Here is a 27,965-nt window from a genome sequence, read left to right as displayed (position 1 = left end):
CTTTCTCCCCCTTCTCCAGCCGCAGGGGAACTCGCACTCGACCCTCAGGCTGGAAACTTTCTCCGAAGATGCGGTCTTGGCTTGTCCGGCCATCACCCGGTGGGGAGGCCCTTCGGGGGTCCCTGGGCACACGAGCGTGTACGGGCAGGCTCACACGCGCTCCAGCCGCGTCATCCCCTGTAACTGCACTGCTTTCTCCCAGAATCCGTCACTACCTGCCGCGTACGTGTGAGTGTCTGCGTTCCTCCCAGGACGCTGTGAGCCTCGCCTCGGGGGCCCCGGCTCGTTGCCTGCGGCCCCGGACCCTGCGAGGCCGTAGGATCTTAACCGGAGGGGAGGGCGGGACGCCACGCGGGTCAGGTGAAAGGGACACGTGTACCGAAACAACGGTCGATCTGCGTGCCGAGTGCGGAGACCCCTGCCCCTTCCCCAGCCGCTTCCTGGAAGCCAGAACTGGGTCCTCAGGAATGAGACTTTTCTAGAAAAAGTCCCAGAGAAAAGGTCAACATTTAAAGATGAGAAAATCAGAGCACCTGGGTGGCTCAGTCGGTTGAGTATCTGACCGGCTCAGGTCACAGTCTCGTGGCTCATGGGTTGGGCCCCCCCGCCCCCCACACCGCTGTCGGGCTCTGTGCTGACAGCTCAGAGCCTGGAGCTGCTTCGGATTCTGTGTCTCCCTCTCTCTCCGCCCCTTCCCTGCTCGTGTTCTCTCTCTCGCTCTCTCAAAGAATATATAAACATTAAAAGCATTTTTTATTTTTATTTTTATTTTTATTTTTTTAAATATTTTTATTTATTTCTAGGAGAGAGAGAGAGACAGCGTGAGCAGGGGAGGGTCAGAGAGAGAGGGAGTGACAGACTCTGAAACCGGGTGCCTTCCCATGAGCTGTCAGTCAGCACAGAGCCCGACGCGGGGCTCGAACCCACGAACCGCGAGATCATGACCTAAGCGAAAGTCGGACGCTTAACCGACTGAGCCACCCAGGCGCCCCTAAAAGCATTTTTTAAAGATGAAAAAATAAAGCCCTTTATTCCTCCGTCCCAGAAATATTTATTGAACACCTACTATGCGCCGGGCTGCCTTCTAGGTGCTTGGACCCCATCTGCGCACAGCGCCGATGTCCGTCTTTGCCACAAGCAGCTGATCCTCCGTGCCTCATGCTGAAACACGAAGGGAAGCGAGGGACCAGCAGGCATCAGTGAGAAACAGGCAGAGAATGAAGCACGGGTGGAGGGCGGGAAGTCACGAGTGTCCAGCGATGTGGGGGCAGATGAACTAAGGAAGGGCGACTGAGGGGCGCCGGCTGGTTCTGTCTGCAGAGCGTGCGGCTCTTGGTCTTGGGGCTGCGAGTTCAAGCCCCACACTGGGCCTACAGCTTACTTAAAAACAAAACAAAGCAAAACAAATAAAAAAGAAATCTCAATTTAAGAAAAGAAACAATAACTGATTGTTTTTCTTTTTAAGTTTTTTTTTTTTCCAATATCTCTGTGCCCATCGTGTGGCTCAAACTCACGACCCTGAGATGAAGAGTCGGACACTCCACTTACTGAGCCAGCCGGGTGCCCTAGTAACATATTTTTAGAGGTAAGAGAGGATTCATGAAATAAGATTATATTAGAAATAAATTAGAAATTTAATTACTCAGAAATTAAATATAGGTTAGTAAAAACAATCAAAGGAATGAGAAGTCTAGGTGTGGAAATCCCTAAGAAAGCACATTAACTAGACAAAGTGTTGAGGAATAAAGGGAAAAAAATGTAAAAATTAGAGAAACAATTCAGGAGACTGGGCATCCAGCTAACAGGAGAAAGGGTGTGGGAAGAAGTTACCCAAGAAATGGTACAAGAAACCCTCTCAGACCTTCTCTGGGTTGCCTTCACGCAAAGGAGCAAGGATCAGTTGCAACTTGGGGCGCCTAGGGGGCTCAGGTCATGATCTCACTGTGTGTGAGTTCGAGCCCCACGCTGGGCTCTGTGCAGATGGCGTGGAGCCTGCTGGGGACTCTCTCTCCCTCTCTCTCTGCCCCTGTCTCTCTCACGTGCTCTCTCTCCCTCTCAAAAATAAATAAACTTAAAAGAAAGAATAAAGAATCAGTTGTATGTCTGATTTCTCAGCAGCAACACTGGGAGCCAGGGGACCCGGGAACCCTTAACAAAACCTTTTCCAACCCAAATCCCTCCCCCCGGCGAACAGAACGAAAGCGTGGGGCCCGAGGAAAGAGCACGCCAGCCGGTCAGTGACACACAGCCTTTCCCTCCCGGGCACCGGGGTTCGGCGAGCACTCGGACACGGGCCCCTCAAAACGAGACAGGCCTCCAGCAAACGGCTGTCCTCAGCAAGGCGGGGAAGGGCATTCATTCCCAGACGGTTGAAGGAGGGACGCCCCGAGGTGTGTCCACCAACCGCCCCGTGCGGCGCAGGACACTGGGCACCGGGAGGGGTCTTCAAGAATAAGGCGCTTCGTGTGCGACTCCTGGTCTCGGGCGTAGACATTACTCAGAAATAAGACCTCAAGGGGCGCCTGGGGGCTCAGTCGGTTAAGCGTCTGACTTCAGCTCAAGTCATGATCTCACGGTTCGTGGTTTCAAGCCCCGCGTAGGGCTCTGTGCTGACAGCTCAGAGCCTGGAACCTGCTTCAGATTCTGTGTCTCTCTCTCTCTCTGCCCCTCCCCTCCTTGGACGCTCTCTCTGTCTCTCAAAAAATAAATTAACATTAAAAAAAGAAAAAATAACAGATACATAAAAATAAATAAAATCTTTTAAAAACTAGCATGGCCAAACGGTTTGATGAGTTTGATCACATTGACAGGAAGGGTCAAAGAGATGAAAAGTTTAGGGATGAAATGATAATCAGGAAAAGAAAGTGAAAATAAATAAATAAAATAATCCAGGCAATATTTTATTTTATTTTTAAAGTTTAAAAAATTATTATTATTTTAAAAATATTTATTCATTTTTGAGAGGCATAGAGACAGAGTGTAAGCTGGGGAGAGGAAGAGAGAGAAGGAGACACAGAATCCAAAGCAGGTTCCAGGCTCTGAGCTGTCAGCACAGAGCCCAGCGTGCGGCTCGAACCCATCAACTGCAAGATCATGACCTGAGCTGAAGGTGGACGCTCAGCCAACTGAGCCCCCTGGGAGCCCCTCTAAGTAATATTTAAATTTATTCCAATTTTAATATATGTGCTGCTGAAGCGAGCACAGTAATATTTTTTAATGTTTTATTTATTAATTTTTTTAAATGTTTTTATTTCTGAGAGAGAGAGAGAGACAGCGTGAGCAGTGGAGGGTCAGAGAGAGAGGGAGACACAGAATCTGAAGCAGCTCCAGGCTCTGAGCTGACAGCACAGAGCCTGACGTGGGGCTCGAACCCACAAACCGTGAGATCATGACCTGAGCCGAAGTCGGACGCTCAACCGACTGAGGCACCCAGGCGCCCCGAGCACATCTTGATTTCGGCTCAGGTCATGATCCCGGGGTCATGGGGCAGAGACCTGCATCGGACTCCACGCTGAGGACACAGAGCCTGCTTGGGATTCTCTCTCCCTCTCTCTCTGCCCCTCCCCTGCTCACACACTTCCTGCATAGGCTCTCTCTCTCTCTCTCTCTCTCTCTTTTTAAATTTTTAATGTTTTATTTATTTCTGAGAGAGAGAGAGAGAGAGACAGTGTGAACAGGGGAGGGTCAGAGAGGGAGACACAGAATCAGAAGCAGGCTCCAGGCTCTGAGCTGTCAGCACAGAGCCTGACGCAGGGCTCGAATCCCCGACCCGAGCTTAAGTCAGTGGCTTAACCGACTGAGCCACCCAAGGGCCCTGTCACTGTAACCATTTTCAAGCACACAGTTCAAGATTTCAGGAATGTTATCTATGCTCATACTATTGCTATTGTGTTTCAGTGTTTTTAACAACGTGCACAGAAAGTATTTGCTCTTATTTTTCTTGCATTCTATTTCTTTTTTTAGTTTATTTTTTCTAGTAACCTGTGTACCCAATGTGGGGCTCGAACTCACAACCCCGAGATCAAGAGCTGTGTGTCTTCCCACTGAGCCAGCCAGGTGTCTCTTTCCCTGCACTCCATATGTGCTGTTTTGCACGTACCTGACATCATATCCTGTAGATCTTTCCACGGGGAGCTTCCCTCTCTTTGGCGGGTGGCTTAGCGCTCCCTGTGTGGATGTGACCGGGGTGTGTGACCAGGCCTCCTAGAGAGACGCCTGGTGTCTCTGGGGCTTTGCTCTTGTAAACGAGCGCCCCCGTCCCTGCACACAGGCATGGTCTCCCAACACGCGCAGGTGCAGCTGCGGGACGAACCCTGGAGGCGGGCTCGCCGGGCTAGAGGGGCGCCTCTGCACCTGACCTTGATGTCCGCAGACTGCCCGCGCCAGCCTCGCGCTTGGCCCCCGCGGCCTTGTTACGAAGGGCCTGTTCCCCGCGGCCGCACCCGCCTGTGGTGTTGCAGGCTCCTGGGCTTCTGCCGAGCTGACAAATGAGAAATGCTCTCCCGATATAGATTTAATTTTTATTTCTCTGATGTGTGAGATTGAGCAACTTTTAAAAAATTTAAGAGCCAGTTGCGTTTATTTCCTGTGGAATGTGTACGTGCTTTGGCTGGTTTTCTCTTCGGCTGCTGGTCTTCCCAGATCGTTGTCAGCTGTAAGGGAAGTGGAAAAGTGCCGGAGGAAACAGAATGGATCACAGTATTTAACACGGCTGTTTCGTGACAATCTAAATGCTAAATATTGATTTAACCAAAATTTGGGATTTGAACGTATAGGGAAGGAGAGGCAAAGGGTGTATCTTCATGCACAGGGTAGGATGCAGAGAGCTACATCCTCACCTTCCGTTAAAAAAAAAAAGTCAATCTATTTCTCTAGAAAGTCTAAAATTGGGGGGAAAAAAGGGGGGGAGTCTGGGTGACTCAGTACATTAAGTGTCAGACTCTTGGTCGTGATCTTGCAGTTTTTGAGTTTAAACCCTATGTCGGACTCTGCGCTGACAGTGCGGAACCTTCTTGGGCTTCTCTCTCTCTCTGCCCCTCCCCTGCTTATGCTCTCTCTCAGAATGGGTAAATAAACTTAAAACAAATCTTTAAAATTTGGGGGGGAAAAGAAAGAAAAAACAGCAGTTCCAGCTAAACAAGATTATTTAGAAATATGAAGGTAAATATCGGTGGCAACAGCCAGAAGGTTTGAGGATGGCTGGGAACCTGGAGCTGGGGCTGGGAATTGGGGCGGGTGTGGCAGGAGCTCTCATTTGTCGTCAGAACTACTCATCCCATCAGAAGCGGGGCCCGGGGGGTGCAAGATCGCCTGGCCCCGGGGGCCCAGACATACCGGGTTCGCCCACTGGCTGCTGACCAAACCCAAAGGCAGAGAGAGAGGCGAGCGGTGGGGATTCATTTCAGCGAGGCCACCTCGGAAGCAGCGGGCCAGCATATCAAAGACTGTCTCCAACGTGCTGTAAAGACTCCAGGTTTACGCAGGACGATGTGGGACAAAGTGGGCAGGTCCACAGCTGAGCAGCAGAGGTCAAGGCAATCGCTGTCTCAGGGTCAGTCATGCGGCGGCCCTTGTTGCTTGAATGGGTAGTTCTGGTTCCCATCACCGGATGCTTTGCCTTTGCCTGCCGGCTCTTTTTTTTTTTTTTTTAAGTTTATTTATTTATTTTGATAGGGGGGTGGCAAGGGCAGAGAGAGAGAATCCCAAGCAGGCTCCATGCTGCCAGTGCAGAGCCAGACGCGGGGCTCCAACCCACCAGCCATGAGATCGTGACCCGAGCTGAAACCAAGCCCTGGACCCTTCACCATGGAGCCCCCCAGGCATCCCCAGCCTGCCTGGGCTTTTGTCAGAGCTAAGAGAGAAGCGAGAAAGATAATCAGAAAGTGCAGACTGAGGTCACATTGGAGGTGGTTGAAGTCCTCGTTCACCATTTGGCTTTTTAAACTGTGTAATGTATTACTGTGATAAAATTAATTACGTATAATTAAAAGAGGTGGCTTACACGCGGCCACGTTAACGGAGGGATCATAGAGCATGCACACGTGGGCGTCTGGGCCAGGCATTGTGCCGAGACGGGGCTGAAAGGCTGAAGAAGACCCAGCAGACCTTTCTCTTCTCTCCTCGTTTTCCTTTTACAGGAGGGTCCACACCCGACATGGGGCTTGAGCACAGGACCCTGGGATTAAGACTCACACGCTCTCCTGACCGAGCCAGCCAGGTGCTCCCTTATGGCTTAATCCAGCAGGTCTTTTTGGAAGACAAAGTCACACTTGGAGGCAGGTCTCCCTCAAACAGCTGAAAAACCAGACAGGCTGCAAGAAACAGTGATGTTCAGACATTGGACCAGCGGCAGAACAAGACAGTGACCCCGAGAGAGAGGAAATAAAGGCAGTGGGCTCAGAAATCACCCAAACTTCCTGCCTGGTGAGAATTTCCGGGCTGGCTGAGCCCAGTGGCCTCCCGGCTGGAGGAGAGGGTCTGGGGGTCCTGGGGGCCATGGTGGCCGGTGTGCAGGGCAGAGCCCTGGAGAGGAGCCCTAGGGGTCTGGGGGGTCCGCCTCCAGCTCCAGCCTGGCTGGGCAGTGCTGTGTGCACGGAAGAGCCAGAGGCAAGAAGGGCCAGGGCTGAGCCCAGCCAGGGCCAGGCTTACTTTGTGTTCCCATCGGGCCAGTGGAAAGACCCCAGAACAGTTATCACGCTGTGCCAGTTGTTAATTTATTGCGTGTCAGCTCTAAGTTTATTTTTTCTTGCCTGCTCTGTGAAAGTGGAGCTGAGCCCTCTGAATATTTCCCTTTGCCAGTGGGCGTGATGCTGAACTTCGCCAGTGGAAGGCGCTGGAGAGACATTGCAGGAAGAAGTAGTTTCCTTCCAATTTTCTCTCCAAGGGATTCTGTGGTACCTGAGGCTTCTTAGATGCAGGGCGGGTGGGGGTGGAGTGAAGGGGAAATGGAGTGGAGGGGGGTGGGGTGGGGGATGGGGCGGCTGGGAGAGGTTCTTCCTTAGTGCCCTACCTCCGCCCTGTAAGTGTGGCCGCCCTGGTACCTGCGGCTCCCGGGTGCCCTCAGAGTTCTATTCATTTCTTATTAGCCGATCCTTTATGACGCCGTCTCTTGTTACAAGCAATGATATTGTATATTAATCTTTCCTGTACAAATTACCATACGATTTCTATCACCTGACTGGATTGTGGCAGGTACGGGGGCTTGAAGTTAGTCCTCAGAAGGGTATCGCCTCTGGGCCGCCTGGATGGCTCAGTGGGTTAAGCGTCTGTCTTTGGCTCAGGTCATGATCTCACAGCTCCTGAGTTTGGGTCCCATGTCGGGCTCTGTACTGACAGCTCAGAGCCTGGAGCTGCTTCGGATTCTGTCTCCCTGTCTGCCCCTCCCCAACTTGTGTGCGTGCTCATGAGCACTCTCTCTCTCTCAAAAATAAATATATGTTAAAAAATTGTTTTTAAAAAGTTAAATAGAAGGCTCTCACCTCACTGGTCAGACCAAATTGGCCCTAAATGGAAGGCTGGTCGGCCTTGCTGTGGGGACTGAAAAGCAGGTCTGAAGAGGATCAATATGTCTCCAAGTAACTGTGTCCCTGAATTTGGCTCAAAAATATTCAAAACAATTTAAAAACATCCAGCACCAAACAGCATAAAATTCACACAGTTTGGCATCCAACAATAATTAGCACACGTGCAAGGAAGGAAAATATGACCCAAAATGAGAAGAAAAATAAATCAAAACAGACCTAGAAATGACCCAGATGAAAGAATTAGTAGACAAAGGCCTTAAAGTAGCTATTATTAAATCTATCTATATGTTCAGGAAGAGAAACACGTGAACGTGATTAGGACAGTCGTGCAGGATGTAGACTGAGACCCCAACTGAACTTCTAGAGATGATTACAAGCCCTGAGATGACAAGTGTACTGGGTGGAATTAAGAGCAGATTAGACACTGAGAGAAAAGATTGGTGAACCTGAAGACTTAGCAATAGACACTATCTAAAATTAAAGACAGAGGGACGCCTGGGTGGCTCAGTTGGTTAAGTGTCTGACTTTGGTTCAGGTCATGATCTCACGGTTCATGGGTTTGAGTTCCTTGTCGGGCTCTGTGCTGACTGCCAGCTCAGAGCCTTGAGCCTGTTTCGGATTCTGTATCTCCCTCTCTCTCTGTCCCTCCCCTGCTCATGCTGTCTCTCTCTCTCTCTCTCAGAAATAAATAAAAAACATTAAAAAATTAAAAAAAATTTTCTTTAAGAGAGGCACCCAGCTGGCTCAGTCGGTAGAGCATGTGATTCTTGATCTCAGAGTGGTGAGTTCAAGCCCCATGTTGGGTGTGGAGCCTACTTAATAAAATGAAATGAAATGAGATAATAAAATAAAATAAAATAAAATTCTCTTTAAGTGAGAGCTGAGGGATGGGAGCAGAAATAACAGGTGGTCTCACGACCTGCAGGGGGCGGGGAGGTGGGAAGTGGACTGAGGCGCAGGCTCCAACTTGAAAATGGGATGTAGCACCTTAAATGTGCATCCTGTAATCCTAGAGGACCCAGGAAAAAAGCTTTCCGCGAGTATAGTTATAAGCTGGTAAAGGAGATAAACTGGAGGGGCGCCACTGGCGTCCCCAGGGGCCTGTCTGCCGCCCACCCAGCAGATTCGGGGCCCAGAGGGGTCGGTCCCCCAGGGCCCCCAGGTGTTGGGGACAAAGAACTTCCTCTCCTGCCACCTTCTGGCAGTAAATCCAGCCTATTTTTAACTCGAGTCTCAGTTTAAGCGCTTTGGGCTAAAAGAGAACCCGCCGTCTCTGAGCCTCCGCAGGCCACAGACTCCAGCTTCCGCAGCCGACCGCTTAGACGCCCTCTTCCAGCCGTCGGGGCCGGCGCAGGTGAGGGACCGCCAGGGGGCGCGCGCGCGCCCCTGCGGGCCCCCGGACACGCGCACGCGCCCCCTGCGGGCCCCCGGACATGCGCACGCCCCCTGCGGGCCCCCGGACACGCGCACGCGCCCCCTGCGGGCCCCTGGACACTCACGCGCCCCCTGCGGGCCCTTGGACACGCGCGCGCGCCGCGGGAGTGGGGCCCGCAGGGGCGCCCTGGGCCGGGAGGGCACCTGGAGCCTGAAGGTGTGGCGTCAGCAAGGCGGCCCGTGTGGAGCTGTGGTCTGCGGGGGGTGGGGGTGGCTGTGTGGCCGCTCGCGCTCCTCATGAACCAGAGACCCCCCCAGGTCCCCGTCCTGGGCCCAGCCGTCCCGCAGGCGGCTCCTCTCTCTCTCCAAGGGCCTTCGCTCCAAGCCCGGCCGACGGCCCCGCCAAATGGCCCTTTTCTTCCGGGGTGAATACCCGGCCTGGCGTGCTTAGCCTCATGACGGGAGGATGCCCCGAGGCCGGTTTTAGGGGCCTTCTTGGGGGGAGGTTCCCTGAGCGCACCCCTTTCCCACTGTCGGGCCAGGCCCACGCAGCCACGGGCCTCGGGCCCCGGGGCGCCAGGATCGTGCTCCGGGCCGCAGCTGGGCCTGGGCGTCTGTGCCCAGAGCGGGGTGCGGCCCCACGCGGGTTGCGGCAGGTCCTCCCCGGTGTCCGCAGCCTCCGGCCCGGCGCGTGCGCGTGCCCGCGGGTGGAGAGAGGGGCCTCTCGGGTCCCAAGCTCCTCCCCTTCGGAGCCGGCTCCTCCCCCACGCGCGGCGGCGGGGGGCGCAGGCGGCCGGGTGGTGCTGGGGGTCCGTGCGCCCCTGCGTCCCGAGTGAGCAGCCCCTGCCGCGCGGGTGTTAAGGGGGTACGTCCTCGGGGCTCTGGGGTCGCTTCTGTGTCGGGGTGGCCGTCGGCCTGATCTGTAGGTGTCCAGAGGGCGTGAACGTGGCATTAGCCTCCCCCACGACCCGCCTCCTCCCAGACTCCAGACCTCGTCCGGGGGTTCGGGGTTCGGGGTTCGGCGATGCCGGTCCTCGCCTGGAACCCCACCCGTTGAGTTGCCGCTGGCTGGCAGCCTGCACGCGTCACCCTGCGAGCCCCGCCGGAGTGTGGGCTGCGCGGACATGGGGTGACGCCGCTGCGTGCGCCTGGGGCCCGGGCCGCTCCCGACCCCTCCCGGGCCCAGTGCGCGCCCCTTCCCTTCAGCTGTGTAAAGAGAGCCCCTGCCCTCCCCGCGGAGGCCCCTTCAGGACTGTCGTGCAGCCTCTCCCTGAGTGTGACTGACTGTGCGGGTCACGAGGTTGTGAAGCGTGAGTGCGTGTGGACTGCGGTGAGCGAGCGTGGATGGAGCATGACTGTGAGGCCCGGCGCCCGGCCAGCTCGCGCTGGGGGCAGCTTGGGGGACAGTGGCCACTTGAGCCTAGCTCTCCCCGCCCGGGGCTGCTTCTCCGTCCCTTTTACAGCCAGGACTGGTGACAGTCCTGTGATTGCCCAGGGCCAGACCCTCCATGGACAGCCATGAGCTAGGCCAGCCCTGGGGGCCAAGACACAGGAGGCCGGACCTCCCTAGGGCCCCACCCGGCCAGTCACCGCCGCGCCTGAGGCTGCTCGCGGGCCCTGCTGGCCTGGCCCCAGCACCTCCGGGCTGCTCCCCGTGTCTGCGCGTCCCTCACGCCAGCCTTGTGCCTGGTCCTCACTCATGTCCCTCCGTTCCATCCCTGTCCCCTCCCAGACACGTCACCAGCATATCCAGCCCAGGTCCCCCAGGGCTGGCGAGCTGGGCGGGACAGGGGGCGAGGGAGACCGAGAGGGGCTTCGGGGCTGAGCGGCTCCGGCCCCCTCCCAGGGCCTCCGCACCTAAAGTGGGGGCGTAAGGGGAGTGGGCCGAAGGGGGCCCAGGGGCTCTGGGATGCAGGGGGCGCTGGGACCTCACCCCATCTGCCCCAGGCCTGAGCACAAGGCTGAGCACCCCCCGCAGGGGCCGACACCCACCCTTGCAGGTACCCAGCCCAGGGGACGAGGCTTGCAGGCCGGGCCAGGCCGGTGTGACCGGGCGCCCAGCAGGGGAGGGCCTGGCCCACGAGTCCCCTTGTCTGTCCCTCTGTGTCCTGAGGAGCCCCCTGTGCCGGCGCCCTGGGAATCTGGGCGCACAGGTTGCTACTACCCCTGTTGAGGTCGTTGCTGAGGCGCCAGAGAGAGAGCCAGGGAGGAGGAAACCTGGCTCAGGGGGCCGTGCCACCCGTCCTGCGCCAGCACCATGCACTGAGCACCCCCACCCCCTGCCCCGCCTCGGGGCCGCTGCTTTGGGGAGGAGACAGCTCAGTGGCTGAGGGGCCAGGCCCCGGGGCACCTTCTGGCAGCCCTGAGCAAGTGGTCTGGACACCCCGGGGCCCATGAGTGGCAGGGGAGGGGGGTGGCTCAGTGCGCTCTCCCTCCCCTCGCGCTGGTCTTGTCTCTGCCCAGCCCCCAGCGTCCCTGAATGCGGCGCTCAGGCCCGGATCCCGTACTTTGTCCTGTGCTGCCCCGCCCCCCGTGCCCTGCTGTCCCCTCTGGTGGGTACCCTGCCTTCCCTCGGCCCACCCCTGCCCCCACCCCCGTCGCCGGTGTCTCCTCACCGCTGTGTGGGTCACAGGACCCCCTGGGGTGTGCAGACCCTGATGGCACCAGGCAGGGGCCCTGGGCCGGGCAGGCTCAGGGCCGCCGGTGTCTGTCCATCCGAGTGCTGGCCTCTCCCCCACCTCCCAGGCTCTGGGAACGAAAGCCTTGCCTGAGGGATGGGGTCCCAGCAGGACCCTTGGCTGAAGGTGAGAGGTCCTTTCTCTTTACTCACTGCTCAGGTGACTTAAGAGGCTTCAATCCCTACGAAGTTTTAAGTCTCCCCAGGGGCCTGGCTGGATGGTGGAAGAGACGGAAGCTCAGGACACCTGAGTCCTGGGGCTTCTCTGCCGCGGACTCGTCACTTGCCCTTTGTGAGCTTTAGTTTTTAGTTTATTCCTGCCTTTTTTTTTTAATTTTTATGTCTTTTATTTTATTTTGAGAGACAGAGACAGAGAGCGAGTGGGGGAGGGGCAGAGAGAGAGGGAGACACAGAATCCGAAGCAGCTCCAGGCTCTGAGCTGTCGGCACAGAGCCCGATGCGGGGCTCGAACCCACAACCGTGAGATCATGACCTGAGCTGAAATTGAGTCAGACGCTAAACCGACTGAGCCCTCAGGCACCTCTCCTGTCCTTTTTTTTTTTTTTTAAGTTTTATTTATTTAAGTAATCTCTGTACCCAACGTGGGGCTCCAGCTCACAACCCCGAGGTCCAGAGTCACATGTTTCTTTGACTGAGTTAGGCTGGGTTCTCCTGTCCTTAAAATGTGGGGTTCAGGGGCACCTGGGTGGCTCAGTCGGTTAAGAGTCCGACTTTGGCTCAGGTCATGATCTTCTAGTTTGCAAGTTTGAGCCCCCCATCGAGCCCTGCGTCGGGCTCTGTGCCGGCAGCTCAGAGCCTGGAGCTGCTTCGGGTTCTGTGTCTCCCTCTCTCTCTGCCCCTCCCCTACTTGTGCTTTCTTTCTCCAGAAGTAAGTAAACATTAAATTTTTTTTAAAAAATGTGGGGTTCGGATTGACTCTCCCAATCCAGATCGGAGACCTTTTGATGTCTTTTGCTAAAGATTCCAAGTGACCTTGGTGGAGAGGGCGCCAGGAGGCTGTCAGGATTCGTGGGAAACAGCTCCGGGCCGTGGCGCAGGCTGCGACGGTCAGCGTGTCATCAGTTGGACCCACTTCGAACGCCACTGTGCCAGGCTGTGTGGGACAGACAGGTTTCCAAGGGCGTGGTGCTCCCAGTGCACAGAAGCGCGGGGTGCTGGCATGTGGTGCGCGCGCAGAGGCCGGCGAGAGCAGGTGCCTGGCCCTCTCTCCGTCTTCCTGCTGCTGCGGTTTTGAAGCTGCTGAGCCCTCTCCATCGCAGCGCGCCGTCCCCTGTCCCCTGTGGCCCTGGGATTGGAGGAGCCTGCAGCTTAGGCCCATGGCGATGCCTCCTTCGAGGCCGTCCACACTCTCCCGGGGTGGGGGGGGTCCCAGCTATGTGTGCCTCCTCGCTTAACCTGTAACACTGGGTTATGCTATCCCGTGTGTGTGTGTGTGTGTGTGTGTGTGTGTGTGTGTGTCTGAGCCCTCTTCACGTATCAGCACACGCTACATTGTGAGCGTATTTGAGGCAGAGACTGTGTGCCCAGGATAGAGGCTGGCACAGAGGGCGTGAAGGACTGGACGGGCAAGCCCAGCTGTTCCGTGCCATCTCCAGGCGACGAGCCCCAGCCCGGCACCCTGGCCACCCCTGGTGTTTACCCTGGTGCCCTGCCTCCCCAGCCGCTCCGCCAGCGGGAAAGCGCCGGGCGCCAGGGTCCAGTGAATGCCATTTCCCGTGTGTCCCGAGTACAGAGTGGAGAGGAGACCCCCCCGCCACCCGATAGGGGCTCATTCCCGGAATGCGGCTGGGGCGGCGGACGGGCCCCGCCCGGGACCCCGCCTGCCCACACAGTGCCAGTTAGAGAACCTGGGGGCCAAGCGTTTGCAGGCCGGAGATGAGAAGGCAACCCCTCCCTGGGGCTTTCGGGCCCTATGTTGCCCACACTTAGTGCCCACCTGTACCCTGGCCTCACCCAGCCTGGCAGGGCCGTGCGGTGGCTTCACCTGCTCGCCTGTCTTTGGCCTTCTGTCTCCTCTGTTGTCTTGACAGATGGAGGGTGTCCGCAGCCCCAGCACCAGCAAACTCGGCCCTTGGGCCATAGTGTTTGCTTGGTTTTTAAAAATTTTTATTTGAGAAAGAGAGCACGTATAAGCAGGGGAGAGGGGCAGAGGGAGAGAGAGAGAAGCCCAGGCAGGCTCAGCATGGAGCCCCATGCTAGGGCTCAATCCACCCCGCCCCCAACCCTGGCCTCCTAACCGGGGCGGAGCCACCCAGGTGCCCCGCCACAATGTTGTAAATGAACAAAATAAAATCACAAAGGGTTATAAAGGAAACCAATAACACGGAAACACAGTTAGCAAAACATTTACTTTTTTTGGTAGTAATATGTATGCTTCTTCATTAATACATGCATAACAAGGAAGGCCTAACAACTATGGTCATTTCAATGCAGTGTTGAGAGCAAATGATATTTTGAGAGATCTTCAAAACCTATAAGGCAGCCTGAAAATATCTGTTGGGGCGCCTGGGTGGCTCAGTTGGTTAAGCGTCCGACTTCTGCTCAGGTCATGATCTCACGGTTCGTGGGTTCGAGCCCCGTCGGGCTCTGTGCTGACAGCTCAGAGCCTGGAGCCTGTTTCAGTCTGTGACTCCCTCTCTCTCTGACCCTCCCCTGCTCGGGTCTCTCTCTCTCTCAAAAATAAATAAAAACATTAAAATTTTTTTTTAAATTAAAAAAAGAAAACATCTATGATTTCGGTTGGTTACACAGAAGCAGGCACCCTTTTTTAAAAAAATTTTTTTTAATGTTTGAGACAGATCATGAGCAGGGAAGGGGCAGAGAGAGAGGGAGACACAGAATCGGAAGCAGGATCCAGGCTCTGAGCTGTCAGCACAGAGCGTGACGTGGGGCTTGAACTCACAAACCATGAGATCATGACCTGAGCCGAAGTCGGACGCTTAACCGACTGAGGCCTCCAGTCGTCCCCAGGCACTCTTAAACTATCTTGGCTTGTTGCCCCAGTACCTAAGAGAATGTTTAATTTCAGTTACAGGTGAGTGAAAACAGAGATGGAACTTTGGTCCTGTCTGGGTCCACAGCCCCCTGAAGCCCACAGACCCCAGCCAAGAACCCGATTGCAGAATGGGGTGGGAAGAAACCGGGAAAGCCCCCCCCCCCGTGCGGAGCTGTATGCTTCCTCTGCCTTTTAATGCTCACACCAGCCGCAGGCGAGACGTGTTACAATTTTTTGATGAGAAACACGAGCCTGAGAGGGTGAATGATGTGCCCAGAGCCAGCCAGGCCCCGCTCGAAGGCCCTGACAGAGGCTCCCTCTGCACAGAGCTGCCTCCTCCAGGGACACAGAGCAGGGCACCGAGGTGTTCAGTTGACCCTTTGGGCCCGGCATCCCTTCCCAGAGCCTCTGACCTGCAGGGTTTAACCCGCATCCGAGGGGTGAGGGCCCCTGAAATCACACACACTCAGTTATTTTTATCTCCAGTTTATTTTTTTAGACTAAGAGCAGAGTATGAAAGTCACAGCCAAAGCACTTGAAAAAGGCCCAGAAGGATGGGTGGGGCCATGGAGGGTGGGCGGGGCCAGGTCCGGGGACTGGGGTCCCGGGGCTGGGGTCCCGGCTCAGGGCTGGAGAGGGGGGCGGGGCGCTGTTGTCTCACGGTCTCCAAAAGTGTCTGTGCGTTGCATAGGCCTTGTCTTCACAGAAGACAGAAGAGGGGCCAGGGGGTCCCCCAGGGGGGGCCGAGCCTGGTGGGGAAGGGGTCTGAAGCTGGAAGGGGAAGTCAAGGAAGGTCAGGGACTCACGGAGGGGGAGGGAGTCGTCCGTCTGTACATTATATATAGAGATATAGAGTCTGTACATGCCGCCGGCACCCCAGTGCCCACCCCTTGCCACCCGTGTCCACTGCCCGCCCCCCCCCAGGGGTGTCCACTTGTAAACTTGGATTCAGTCCAAACCACAGTCCTGGGGGCGGGGGTGGGAGGAGGAGGACGTGCTTATTGCTGTAAACAGGGCGGGGGGGCAGTGGGCGCCGCCACCCCCTCGCCCATCTAGTCCCCTCCCTGGGTTCCGCCGGAGCAGAGAATGATGGGGGTGCCTCCCACGCTCGGATGTGCGCTCTCTGGGGCGTATGTGTCTCTGGTGGGGACAACGGGGGAGGGTACCAGGGATCTGACAAAGGTACCGGAGCCACAGGGCCACCCACCCGGGACCGTGGCTGTCCCTGCGTCGGGTCCACTCCAGTGCCCCACGCGGGGAGAGCCGGGGCAAAGGGGGCGGGCACGGAGGTTCGGTGCAGACCCCACTGCCGGCCACAGCAGGAGGGGTCTAGGCCCCACCGCTAGGCTTCCCTTGGAGAGGCCGAGGCCTCCCCGCCAAGGAAGGGGGCGGAGCTAGGAGGCCAGGAGGGTCATAAGGAAGAAGGCGATGCCCGCCGCCAGGGGCAGCTGTTCCCGCTTGGGGCTCGTCCCGCTGACGCTCTTCTCAAGCTTGGGCACCTGGGGATTCTCTCCCTCAAAGTCTTCTGTGGGCAGACGGATAGAGAGACCGGTGAGGGCGGGGCTGCGCGCCCGGACGGGGCACGCGGCGGCGGCAGCAGCGGTGGAGCCGGGACGTGACCACCCATGGGGTACGAGGGGTCCGTGCCCCGGGGAAGGCATGCGAGGGGGGCGAGGCACCGGGGACGGGGGCTGCGGTTCCAGCAGTGGCCACCAGAGGGCGCTGCGCAGACTCACCCAGCACGTTGATCTTCACATGGGGGCCCATGGTGAACTGGGGGAGGGTGGGGGCCGGCTTCTCCCCGGAGTGCGATGCTGCGGGGTGGGGCGGGGGTGGGAGAGAGGAGGGGAGCGTCAGGGCCAGGACCCCCCCCGCTACAACTGGAGAGTGAGTCCCCGCTCCTGTGTCCCCCCGCCGCCCCCGGGAGCCCGGGGAGCCCCGAAGCAGGGAGCCGAGGACGCGGTCGCGGCTGGGCGCCGAAGGTACTCACTGGAGGCGCAGCAGACAAACACTTTCATCCTCAGACACTTCCAGTGCAGGCTGTGGGTGGGCGTGGCTGGGGACGAGACGCGGCCTGAGCGGCGCTCTGCGGGCTCACGCCCGGCCCCCCGCGCCCTCCGCGCCGCCCCCTGCCCCCGGCAACGTCCTTCCCGGCTCCCCTACTCTTTGGCTTGGGTCGCGGTGGCTCCCCCTTCAGCCCGCGAAGCCCCTTTGGTCCCAGCCCTCAGGAAACTGAGTCCTGAGGTCTCAGTCCCGGAACATCCCTCCCGGAAGCAGCGACCCTGCGACCCACCCTTCGGGCCGTCACTAAACCTCTCAGCCTCGGGTGCTGTCAGAGCAGAAACCCTAAGGCCCCCGGGCATCATCCCAGGGTGTCACTCCCAGCGACGCAGATCACGTAGCAGCCACGTGGGCCCTCCCCGGCCCTTGACACCCCACGCCCTGGCCATCGCTCTGACAACTTTTAGGCCCACCTCCACAACGACCCCATCCCCGGATCCTGGGGACCCCAGAGCCTGTAGCCGCTCAGATACTTCTTAAGCCCTGCCCCAACCCCTGGGGACACCACCCCTTGGCCCTACTCATTCTCTTAGGCTCCGCCTCCAGCCCCTGGGGACTCCACGCCCTGGCCGCCACTCACACTTAGGCCCCGCCCCGCCCCCGGGACCCCATTCCCTGGCCCTCAGTCCGGTACTCCTTAGGCTCTCCCCGCACCCCGGCCCCAGCCCCCGGACTTCACTGACATTCTTAGGCCCCACCCCAGTCCCTCGAGGCTTCACTCTTGTCACTCACTCTCCTTCGGGCCCCATCCCCTCGGCCCCATCTTCTGGAAATCACTCAGGTACTATTTAGGCCACGCCCCCAGGAACCCCATCCTGGACCATCACACCTTAGGCCCCGCCCCTGGGACCCCACCCCCTGACCCTCCCTCTTTAGGCCCCGCCCCGGGACCCCACCCCCTGGTCATCACTTTTTAGGCCCCGCCCCGGGACCCCGGCCCGCCCCGCCCCGGCCGCACTCACAGATGTAGTAGTACTCGTGTCCGGCGTGGAACTCGTACCCCAGCGAGAAGGCGCTGTAGCGCTGGAACTTCTCCGAGAACTTGATGGGGCTGTGCGGGGCGTGCGGGCGGTTGCACTCCCATCGCTTGAAGCCTTGGCTGGCGTTGCAGGTGCGGTAGCCGGCGCGGCTCACCATGTACAGCACGTACTGCTCCGCCCCGCCCCCGGGGCCCGGCCCCGAGCCGTTGTAGTGAGGGCAGTAAATATCCAGATAATCGTTCACGTTCACCTGCACGGTGTAGCCCTCTCGCCGCAGGCTGCGGGGGAGAGGAAACGGGTCAGAGACGAGAAACCCCACGCCGACCCGCCCCCACCCCGCCGCTCCGCGGACCTCCCCCGGGGTCTCCGGAGCCTCCCCTCCGCTCAGTACTGGTCCCCCGGGCCCAGGTGCCATCGGTCCCCCGCTACCCTCCCAGGCCCACGCCTCCTTCTGTCATTCTCTTAGCGGCCGCCAGGGGGCAGCAGAGGCGCAGGGAAGCCCGGCCTGCCTCGGAAGGAAAGGAGAGGCGGGGGAGCAGGGAACGTACGCTCTGGTTGCCATAGGAACGGCGCAGGCCCCTGCGACTCCCAGACCCGGACCCCGGTTTCCTCCGTCCACCCCCCACAATTCAGCACTGGGACGGGAGTGATAGGGGCACGGAAGGGGTGAAGGCGGGAGGGGTCCCGTCCCAGAGACGCGCACCCTCCATCCCCTCTCCCGGCCTGCTTCCCTGCCCCCCAAGGCCAGACGGACGGGACCTGCCCTCACATACGCCGGTGCGGGGGCTCCACGCAGTACCCACCGAAGCCCTGTGGCACACACGCAAATGTGTCCACCGGCCGGCGGGAGGCCTAGGCTGGGTGTGTGCTGGACCTGCGTGCCAACAGCGTTGACCCCAGCCGTCTCCAGCTCTCTCCCTGCACCCACTACCCCCCCACCCCGACACACACACACACACACACACACACACACACACACACACACAGGCATGCCCTCTCTCAACAGGATTACTAGCAATTAAGGTCCCCAATAACGCGAGACAACAGGTCGGGGGGAGCCAGGGGACTCCACAGCAAGGCTCCACGTGGTGTCATGCCAACCAGCCCAAAGTTCTGTCTCTGTACATCTTCCTCCCCAACCTGGCACCACTGCCCCCTTAATGGTGCCAGGCAGTGTAGTGGGCACAGTGCCCAGACAAGATGGCTGTGCTGCTTACTCCCCAGATCCTTCTATGGGACCCAGAAGCAGATGCTGGGTCCTTTGTAATCCCCACCTGCCTTGCCGATCAGCATCAAAGTGCTGGTCTTAATGCCCTCCACGGTGGTGCCGGGTGGGGGGGTGGCAACAACAGTGAATGGGGCAAGAAACTCAGGGAAGCAGGCAGGAGTTTCCCCCGGCTTCTCCAGGGCAGGAACGCACACGCCCCGGCAGAGAGAGGTTGAACGTGGTGGACACAGGAGGCATGGGGTACGTGGCAGAAGGTCACAGCCCTGGGGTCCCGAGTCCCTGGGAGCTCCCTGAAGGGAGGCGCCGGCTCCCTGGGCAGACACCTCCCAGCTCCACAAATAGTAATTAGATCCATTAGGGAAATAGGCTCGGAGGCCTCCGAATTGGGTGGGCCTCCAGGGTCCTTCCCCACCCTCCCCTACTTCCTTGGCATTACCCGGGTGGCCCCCTGCCCAAGCACTCCCCACCAAGCCTGGCAGTAAGCAGGCAGGGCAGAGCTGGTGTTTGGGCACCTGGGAGAATGGGCACAGCCTCCTTGACTCATCAGGAATGCCACCAGCCCCACTCGGTTCCCACGGGAGTGATGGGTCACTCAGGCCCCTCCCTGGCCCTGGCACTCAGGTGGGCAGGAATCTCGGCCTGGGGCACCGGGAGCAGGAAAACGGGTTAGACCAGGCCTGGCTTCTGGCGCCACCTGGGTTTGCCTCTCTATCCCCAACTTCCAAGTCTACCTCTCCTCCCTCGCCCACAGGCCTTGAGGGGGGCCCACCGGTGCCAGGGTGCCAGCTGCACAGCCACCCCGGGGCCTCTGTCCTCGAGCTTCACCCAGGTCTGCAGCTGGGCTCTGAAGCGGCCCCTCCCTGGGGCGCTGCCCAGGTCCCTAGAGCACAGCCCGGGCCGCCAAGGAGCGAGCGAAGCCGGAGCCACTGGGGCAGCTTCCCCGGTTTCCTCAACAGGGCGGCGACGAGCCTCACGGAAAGCTTGCTGGGTGACGAGTGAGGAGAAGCCACCTTTGACCCGTCTGCCCCCGGGCTGGGTGGCAGGAACAGCTCCTGCAATGCCCCCACACCGTGGGCACGAGGGAGGAAAGCCTGTTCTGGAACGGTTGCGGGCAGCAGCGGGGCCCGGTGGGCAGGAGGGGGGGCCTGGGGGCCAGAGTCCCGAGTCACAACTCCCGGGAGACCCGGGTGAGGTGTCCGCTTGGCTTGGACGCTTTAATTGAATCTGCCGTCCTCCCTGCCCTGGCAGCGAAGAGGGAGGTGCCTCTAGGCCCAGCGAGCCCGGCAGCTAAGTCGTCCTGGGGCGGGGGCGGCTCCCCATCCTGGGGGGGGGGGGCAGCGGGGTGCGCTGCGTGCCCGGCCCTTCAAACCGTTCTCGGTCCCTCCTCACTTCACCCCCTCCCAGCCTCTGCCTGTTTCGCAGAGAGACAAGCGCGTCGACACACCCCACCGGGAGGGGGTGCCCCCTCACCCCGTTACTTCGTCTCTCCCGGCCCTCGCCGCCTCCCGGGCGCATTCCGACCCTTCTCCGTCACCCCGGCAGTGCCCCGCCGGCTCGAGCCCGGTGCGGTGGGCGGCGGGGGAGCAGGGAAGGAGCAAACCTCTCCCCGCGGGGCAATTAGGGGCAGGTAAACAGGGTGTCTAACAAGACCGGGGAGGAGGGAAAGCGTCCCGGGGGGCCCCGAACTCGCTCAGTCCCCGCCCCCACCCCAGAGGCCGGACGCCGAGCTCCCGGCTGCGGGACCCACGGAGAGACGCCGGCCCGGGCTCGCCTGCCCTCTGGCGCGCGCCCCCGCGGCGGCGCGCCGCTCGCTCCCGCGGGCGAGGCCGGCCCACGTGCGCGCCCGGCCGGGGGCGGGCGGGGGGCGGGCACGTTCGCGGGGCGGCGCGTGCTCGCCGACACCCCCGCACCCCTGAGGCGCTCGGGGCGCCCCGCCCCGCCGGGTCTCGCCGGCGTCGGGCGGGGAGTCCGCGCGCCCGCACCCCCGCCCCCTCCCTGCGACAGCGGCGGCGGCGGCGGCGGTTTATTGATCTGCAGCGGCGGCGAAGAGCGAGAGACTCCCAGAGACGAGTGAGACCCGCGTCCCTGAGAGGGCCCGGAATCCAGAGACGGAGGAGGAGGAGGGGGTGCGGACGGACGGAGACGGGGGGCGCCCGCAGGCAGCAGAGCCCGGGCGGCTGAGTGGCGGGGAAGGGGGTGCGGGCCGTAGGCTCGCGGCCGCGAGGACACGCGCAGGGGAGAGGCCGGCAGGGGCCCAGTGCAGCCTCAATAAATATTTGTTGAATGAACGTGTGAATGAAAGAGAAACATTTCGGAGATAAAGGGGTAGGGAGACGGCAGAGGAAGGTGTTCCCGAGGCTTCCCGAGTTAGCGGCGAACGGCGGCTCCCTGCTCTTCTGCGAAGAAATGAAGCACAGGCCGAGGGGCACACACGCTTGGCCATCAGCTGGTCCGCCCACCCCCACTCCCACCCCCACCCCCAGTTCAGTTCCGGGCTCCAGGGACCCCTCGACCTCACATTCTCCTTCCCTCCACTATAGTGCCGTCCCCCCATCCCTAGTTTCTGGGCCACGTTGGGAACCGGTCTCTCCAATTACAGGGGAGCACACGGAGGGACCGAGTCGGGGGACAGGGGGCAAGAGCATGACCGCTGTGCGGGGCACGACCCCCAGGTCTGTCAAAGGAGGCCTCTGCACGTGTCAGACCAGCACCTTCCCACGTGACCCCCAGGAGGCGGGGTCGCAAGACCCTCTCCACGTGACCCCAAGGGGCAGAGACCCTCAGCACGTGACAGGGGGTGGGAGCCCGGCGCCCCGCTCACGTGACGGGGGGAGGGGGCGCGGGAGCCTGTGGCTCGGCCCGGCCCCGCCCCCAGTTCCCTGGCCCTCTCCACTCCCGGCTCGGGAGCACGTCGCTCTCACGATTTATGGGGCCGCGGCTGCCGCAGTGAGGGAGCCGGGGAGCCCGGGCGCAGCGGCAACAAAGGCCGAGGAAGCGAGGCGGGGGCGGCGGCGTCCTCCCCGCCGGGTGCGCGCCCCCTCCCACCTCTGCGGGTCCAGACCCGTGGGGGAGCGGGCAAGACGGAAAGGAGGCTCCCGGAACCGGGCTCCCCCACCCCCTCCCGGGGCTTTCACCTGCACCCAGGTGTATGGGGGGGAGGGGAACCTGATCAACAACAGCGCCCACCACCCTCTCCCCGGCCATTCCCGCATACCCCTGGCTCCGCTTCTCTCGAGAACGCAGGGATGCCCCAAGGGTGGTGGGGACCCGGGGCCCCTCACCTGCGTACTCTCCACTCCCCGCCAGACTCTAGCGGGGCGGGGGGCGGACGTGCGAGTCTGGGGGAGGGGGATGAGCTAGACAGACTGGGGAGTCAGCCCCCAGCACCCCCGGAGTTCTTCGAGTCCCGCTCCAGGGGGGGAGGGGCCTCCTCCCCACCCCCGAGGTTTCCATGGGAAGCGAGAGGGGGGCGTCGTTGGTTCATCCCCACCCCCAGTCTGACACTCCGGGCGCGAGGGGGAGAGAGGGGGAGGCGCGGAGCCCCAAACAACAAAGAGCCGAGCGGCGAGTGGCAGCCCCTCCCCCGAGAGGTTGGGGGTCGCGGCCGCCCGGCCCTCCCGGTCGCCTCCCCTGGGGCTTCGCCGTTTGCTCCCCAGCCGCCCCCCAGGGTGGGGAGCCAGAGGCAGTGCCGCCGCCGCCGCCGCCGCCGCCCGGGCCAGAATGACAGTGACCCCCCGCGTCCCCAGGGATGCCCCCGACACACAGACACACACGGAGGCTGCCGGGGTGATACACACGGAGGCACGGCGGGGAGGAGAAGACAAGGGCAGCGAGGACTGAGCAGACTGGGGACCCGGCCCCGCAGCCGGCCCCCGGCCGCCGCACACCCCGGGAAAACACCCGGCCTCCCTGACAGCCGCCCAGACCGCGGCGGCGCCGGCAGCCACCCCAGCCCAGACGCGGCCGGCCACGCGGACGGCGACCGCAGCCCCCTCCCCGCCCCGCCGCCCGCTCCCACCCCCAGACGATCGCCGACGCAGACACACAAATCACACACTCAGACACACACGCACACTGACAGCCGCGCACGCCTGCTCACACTTGGAGCCGCACGCCGTCCCCAGGCCCGGCGTGTGTGTGCGTGTGTGACACGCCGACATCTGTCTGCCTTCTCCCTTTCACCGGTACCCCACGTTTCCATCGTCACCCAGCAGCACCTCCAGGACTCCCGCCTCGGCGACCCAGCCCCAGCCCACCCCGGCCGGGCTTCTCCCGACAATCAGGGCGACAGGGTCGCCTTGGTTCTGGGGAGGTGCTCGGCCAGACTCCCTGCCTCAGCTCTGGACCCCACTTTTTAAAGGCAGGAGTCCTAGACCCAAGCCCTCGAAAGCCTCACCGCTGAAAACAGGTCATCCCCGGCCCCCCCTCCAAGTGCGACGGCCCAGCACGGCCGAAAGGGGCGAAGATGGGGGGAGCGGTGGGATGGGGGCGCGCTCTCCCAGCGGCGGGTGCGAGGGAAGGCAAGGTGGGGTGCGGTGCCCCCACGGCCCAAGTCCTCCTTCCCAAACCTCAACAGCCTCTTTCAGACCCCCCCCTCCCCGAGTTTCGCGGACGCCTACAGGGTACGCCCCCCTGTCCCTCGCTCCCAGGACCCCCACCCCAGTGCCCTCAGACCCCCCCCCCCGCAGACGCGGGACGCGCGGGCTCCCCGGGCCCCCGACTCACTGCTGGTTGGAGCTGTTCCAGTACACCGCATGCCGGTTCCCCAGCGCCCCCCCGGGCCCCTGGGCCAGCAGCGGCAGCAGCGGCGCGGGCACGAGCAGCAGCAGCAGCAGCAGCGGCGCCGCCATCCCCGGAGCCGCCGCCGCCGCCGCCCCCCGACTGAGCCCCGCGCTCCCGGCTTCTCGCCTCCCAGCTCCGCGCCGCCGCCGCCGCCGCCGCCGCCGCCGGCCCCCGAGCCGTAGGCCACGCCCCCAGCCCTTCCCTCCGCCCTCCGGGCGCGCCCCCGAAGCCCCGCCCCGGGCGCGCTCCCGCCTGGCCCCGCCCCGCTCGGGCCCCGAGCGCGCGGCGCTGGGGCGGTAGGGGACCGCGCTGCGCCCTCGGGCACCGGCGGCGCGCGCCTCGTCTCTCCCGCCTGCTCCTGAGTTCCCTGGAGAAGGATAGGGAGGCCCGGACAGGGAGTCGGTCTCGCGTGAGCACATTCTTCCCTGGGATGGGGTGGAGGAGGTTTGAAAAGAAGCGGGGGGAGGGGGGTCCGGGCCCAGTGGATAAGAAGAGCCAGACCCCCTCCTTTCTCAACAGTCTGCCTGTCTGCCCCCTCCGTGACCCTCCTCCCGTGTGCATGAGGAGGCGGTGGGCTCCAGAGTGTGGTGGAAAAGCCCTCCGTTGGCACCAAGGACTGGAGCCCCCGGCTGAGCACGAGGCTTGTTTCCCCTGGAGGGGGGTGGGGGGGGGCTCAGCCCCCGGGAACGTCAGCACCCGTGTGCTGGACGGGCCCCCGGAGAGCCAGCCGCAGCGAAGCAGCCTTTCCTGGGACCTCACTCCCACTCAGGAGGGGCTCCTCCCCGTGTGGCCCGCGGTGTCCCTAGGCTTTGTCACTGCTACTCTAGTGACGAGAGGGCAGAGAGCAGCACGGCCTGTGCTCCGGTGCGCTCCCCCACCTCTGTCATGCCCTCACCGTGACACGCGAGCACAGACATCACACACACACCTTCAGACCCCCAGAGGCAGAGAACTTAGAGACACAGCACTTGACACAGACATATCGACACACAGGTGCCCCTCCCCCCCAGACACACACGGGGTGGGGATGTCAGACGACTGGGATCTACAAACACAGGCACTCAGACACAGAGCCGTAGGAACACACCCTGTGGTGTGCAACACACATGCAACACCCAGTGACTCACATCCAAACCCACGTGCACCCTCTGACACACACAGCTCCTTGTTCTCCCTTCTTTGCCCAGGAAGTAGAGATTGAGGGGAAGGGTCTAGAATCCAGGCCTAGGGGATGTCCACCCCTGATCTCTTCTCTTTCAGAGAGGCGCAGGCTACGAGTGACCAGGAGAGCCAGGGCTCAGATGGCGCTCTGAGATCCCACGCCAACTGCTGGGCCCGGGGGAACAGGCGTGATGCTCTTTCCTTCTTGAGAAAGAAGGAGACAGAGCACAAGTGGGGGAGGGGCAGAGAGAGAGGGAGACACAGAATCCGAAGCAGATCCAGACTCCCAGCGGTCAGCACAGAGCCGGACGCGGGGCTCGAACTCACAAACCGTGAGATCAAGCCCTGAGCCAAAGCTGGACTCTCAACCGACGGAGCCACCCAGGTGGCCTTCCTTCTTTCCTTCTTGAGCGGGGACACACGCGCATCCTTCATCTGCTTATCCTTGGCAGGACAGGAGTCGTGACACAAGTCAGCCTCAGGTGCCGAGTTTGGGGGGGACAGTGCCACCCAGGATGGGCCCCATGCCAGCTGTGGCCAGGCAAGAGCAGGCCCTCTCCTGTCTCCACGCTCCTCCGCCCCCGGGAGATGTCCTCTCCTTTCTCAGGGGCCAGCAGTAAATTAGGCCCCCTGGGGTGGGAATGGGGGACTCTGCACACAGCTCTCTCTTCCCCCAGACTCTTCATCCCCAGGGAGATTTGCTTCACCCAGAGGATGCTAACGGGGCCTGCTCCTGGTGCCGCAGATCACAGGGATCTGCTGCCCTCCCCCAACCCCCTGCCCACGCGGGGAGGCCGTTCCCTGTAGGGCCCGCAGGCGCTGGGTGGTGGGCCAGGGGCGTGTGGAGTGGGGGAAGGGAGTTGCTCCTTTGGTCTAGGAGTTCGGATTTCATTGTGGAAGCCTTCCATTCCTGGATGTAGAATCTGGGTCCCACTTACGGATTTGGGCCCTTTTCTATAGGACCCGGGTGTCTCTGTTTAGACACTAGCACCCCCATACCCATCCTCCAATAATGACTGAGCTCCTTCTCTTTAGAACCAGGAGCCCTTTCTCTAGAATTTAAGCAGCTCTATCGGGTTTTTACGTTCTGAGACCGGCCCAGGCCTCTGTCCATGGGATCCGATGCTGTATCCAGACCTCTACTCAAATCAGGTGCTGGCTGATTGGAGAGTGTGTGTGTGTGTGTGTGTGTGTGTGTGTGTGTTAAATTTATTTATTTATTTGAGAGAGCGAGCAAGTGAGAGACCAAGCAGGAGAAGGGCAGAGAGAGGGGGAGAGAATCCCAAGCAGGCTTGTCAGTGCGGAGCCTGATGTGGGGCTGGATCCCATGAACCGTGAGACCACGGCCTGAGCTGAAACCGTCAGATACTCAACCCACTGAGCCACCCAGGAGCCCTTTGTGTGTTCTAGAATAAGCACCCTCTGTGCGGACTCAGTCCCGCAGGACTCAGATGTGCCCAGTCTTTAGGGTACTTCTCTTTGCAAGCAGTGCTTCGTGCACAAGAGTGCTGCTTCCTTCAACGGGAGGTGGCCCTGTGTGCTTCTCCATCTTGGGGAGGGACTTTCAGGTCAAAAGGTGATGTCACCCTTTACTAGCCCCTTGGGTGGCTCCTGTGTGCCATGCGCGAACTGCACAACGCTGTGGCAGTCCTGACATGGGAATCGACCTCCGGCCATGCTGCCAAGCCCTGCCCTTAGGCCTCCGGTCCTGGGGTCACGGGTTCCCTAGGGACTGGGTCTCTGCATGAGATCGGGGTCACTGGCCACATGCCCGGCGCCTCATCTGAAGCCTGCGAGGTCTCCGTTTATATCTGTGACTCAGACCTTTCTTGACCGTGACCCACAGCAAGCCGTAGATTTTGCAGCCCGGCACACACACGCACGCGCATACACATCGCGTTTAAGCAGAACAATAAGCTTCTTGAAACGATACTTAGCCTTGTGACGACAGAGGGTGTGCTCCGGTGTTTTTCTCGTGTTCTAATTTTAAGTGTTTTTTAAATAAAATAAAGTCCTGGTCAAGATCCTTAAAATGTATTCTTGATTTCCCCACCCCAAAGGGTCATGAGCTAGAGTTTGAGACAGTGGTGTCTAAGGCCTGGGCCCTGCACACATGTGTCTGTGGGGGGGGCCTCTCTTGGGATTGGGGTTCTCCCCAGGGGGCTGGGCCTCCCTTTAGGGCCCCAGCCCCCCTCCCCTTTCCTCCAGGCTCCGCCCCTCAGCCCTGCTGGTAGGCCTATGGCCGCCATCTGCTCTCCAGGGACACTGGATTCAGACCCCTGGGGGCTCTGAACGGCTGCCTCACTCCCACCCCCACGGGCCAGGGAAGCTGGGAGCAGAACAGGTCGGGGGCAGAGGGAGTAGCTGGGCAACGTGGCCCAAGGCGGCTCCCAGGATGCGGGGTGGCAACCACAGGGCTGAGCTGTGTTCAATAAATCATGGAGGCGGGGGCCTGGGGGAGGGGAGACCAGCGGGGAAGGGGGGGCTGTGGATAAATAATTCATTAGACAAATACACAAGGAGCCTGTGAGAGGGAGGACTGCGCACGTGTGTGTGCAGGGGGGCGGGGGGGCCGCTGCCTGCTCCAGACATGAAATATTCACGGGCTCCGCACCTTGCCCAGGGCCCACGCATGTGCCGGTGCGGGTGGGCTGCGGGCGTGGCTCAAACGTGGCAACCTGGGTGCCCGTGAGGAGGGCGCTGCATGTACCTTCTGACTTTTCCAAGTAGGTGTGTCCCATGGCTACGCGGCACTCAGTGTCCTGCGTGGACACGGAGCCCACAGGCGCATGCGGGCAGGGGACACGCAGCAGCGCCACTGCCGTGTGGTCCAGGACACGGGACATTAGGGTACAGGGCATGGAGGTGGGGGTGCAGTGACCTCTGATGCTAGCCACGCCCTGGCCCCTCTAATGAACCCAGCAAGCCCATGAAGGGGGAGGGCATCTCTGGGGCGGTACACGGGGGGTGCGTGTGAACCCCCTGAATGTGCCTCAAGAAAAGCTGAGACGGAGGCATGACGGCTTGGCAGTGAACAGGCCGGGCTTGGGGCGTCTGCTGGCTGGGTCAGTGCACTGTGTGACTCTTGATCTCTGTGTTGCACGGTCGAGTCCCACGTTGGGGGAAGAGATTTTTTTTAATTTTTTAATGTTTTTATTTATTT

General features: G+C 60.6%; 1 protein-coding gene across 2 annotated transcripts; it reads right to left on the bottom strand.

Annotated features, from left to right (window-relative positions):
• Positions 1 to 680: 680 nt before the first annotated feature.
• On the bottom strand, positions 681 to 23,752 carry EFNA3 (ephrin A3). Of its 2 annotated transcripts, XM_039251448.1 has the most exons (6): positions 23,585 to 23,746; positions 17,614 to 17,909; positions 16,581 to 16,646; positions 16,327 to 16,404; positions 15,953 to 16,115; positions 681 to 700 (listed from the first exon to the last, which is right to left on the bottom strand). In XM_039251448.1, exons 1-5 carry the CDS (start codon positions 23,707 to 23,709, stop codon positions 15,985 to 15,987), a joined length of 696 nt encoding a protein of 231 aa, XP_039107379.1. In that variant the 5' UTR covers positions 23,710 to 23,746; the 3' UTR covers positions 681 to 700; positions 15,953 to 15,984. The 2 variants fall into 2 exon arrangements, with proteins under 2 accessions (XP_039107379.1, XP_039107380.1); XM_039251449.1 differs by lacking the exon at positions 16,327 to 16,404 and having other exon boundaries at positions 23,585 to 23,752.
• Positions 23,753 to 27,965: the final 4,213 nt, after the last annotated feature.

This window comes from Hyaena hyaena, unplaced genomic scaffold (genome assembly GCF_003009895.1).
Source record: "Hyaena hyaena isolate Hyena2069 unplaced genomic scaffold, ASM300989v1 scaffold_385, whole genome shotgun sequence".
Taxonomy (NCBI): Eukaryota; Metazoa; Chordata; class Mammalia; order Carnivora; family Hyaenidae; genus Hyaena; species Hyaena hyaena.
This window is presented reverse-complemented; position numbering and strand designations above follow the sequence as displayed.

Bases quoted from the DNA above. Each gene is read 5' to 3' on its own strand.
- EFNA3 (XM_039251448.1), bottom strand. From the start codon at position 23,709: ATGGCGGCGCCGCTGCTGCTGCTGCTGCTGCTCGTGCCCGCGCCGCTG. The intron at 17,910-23,584 runs GTGAGTCGGGGG...TCTCCCCCGCAG, and splicing joins TGGAACAGCTCCAACCAGCA to CCTGCGGCGAGAGGGCTACA. The intron at 16,647-17,613 runs GTGAGTGCGGCC...TCTCGTCCCCAG, and splicing joins ACACGAGTACTACTACATCT to CCACGCCCACCCACAGCCTG.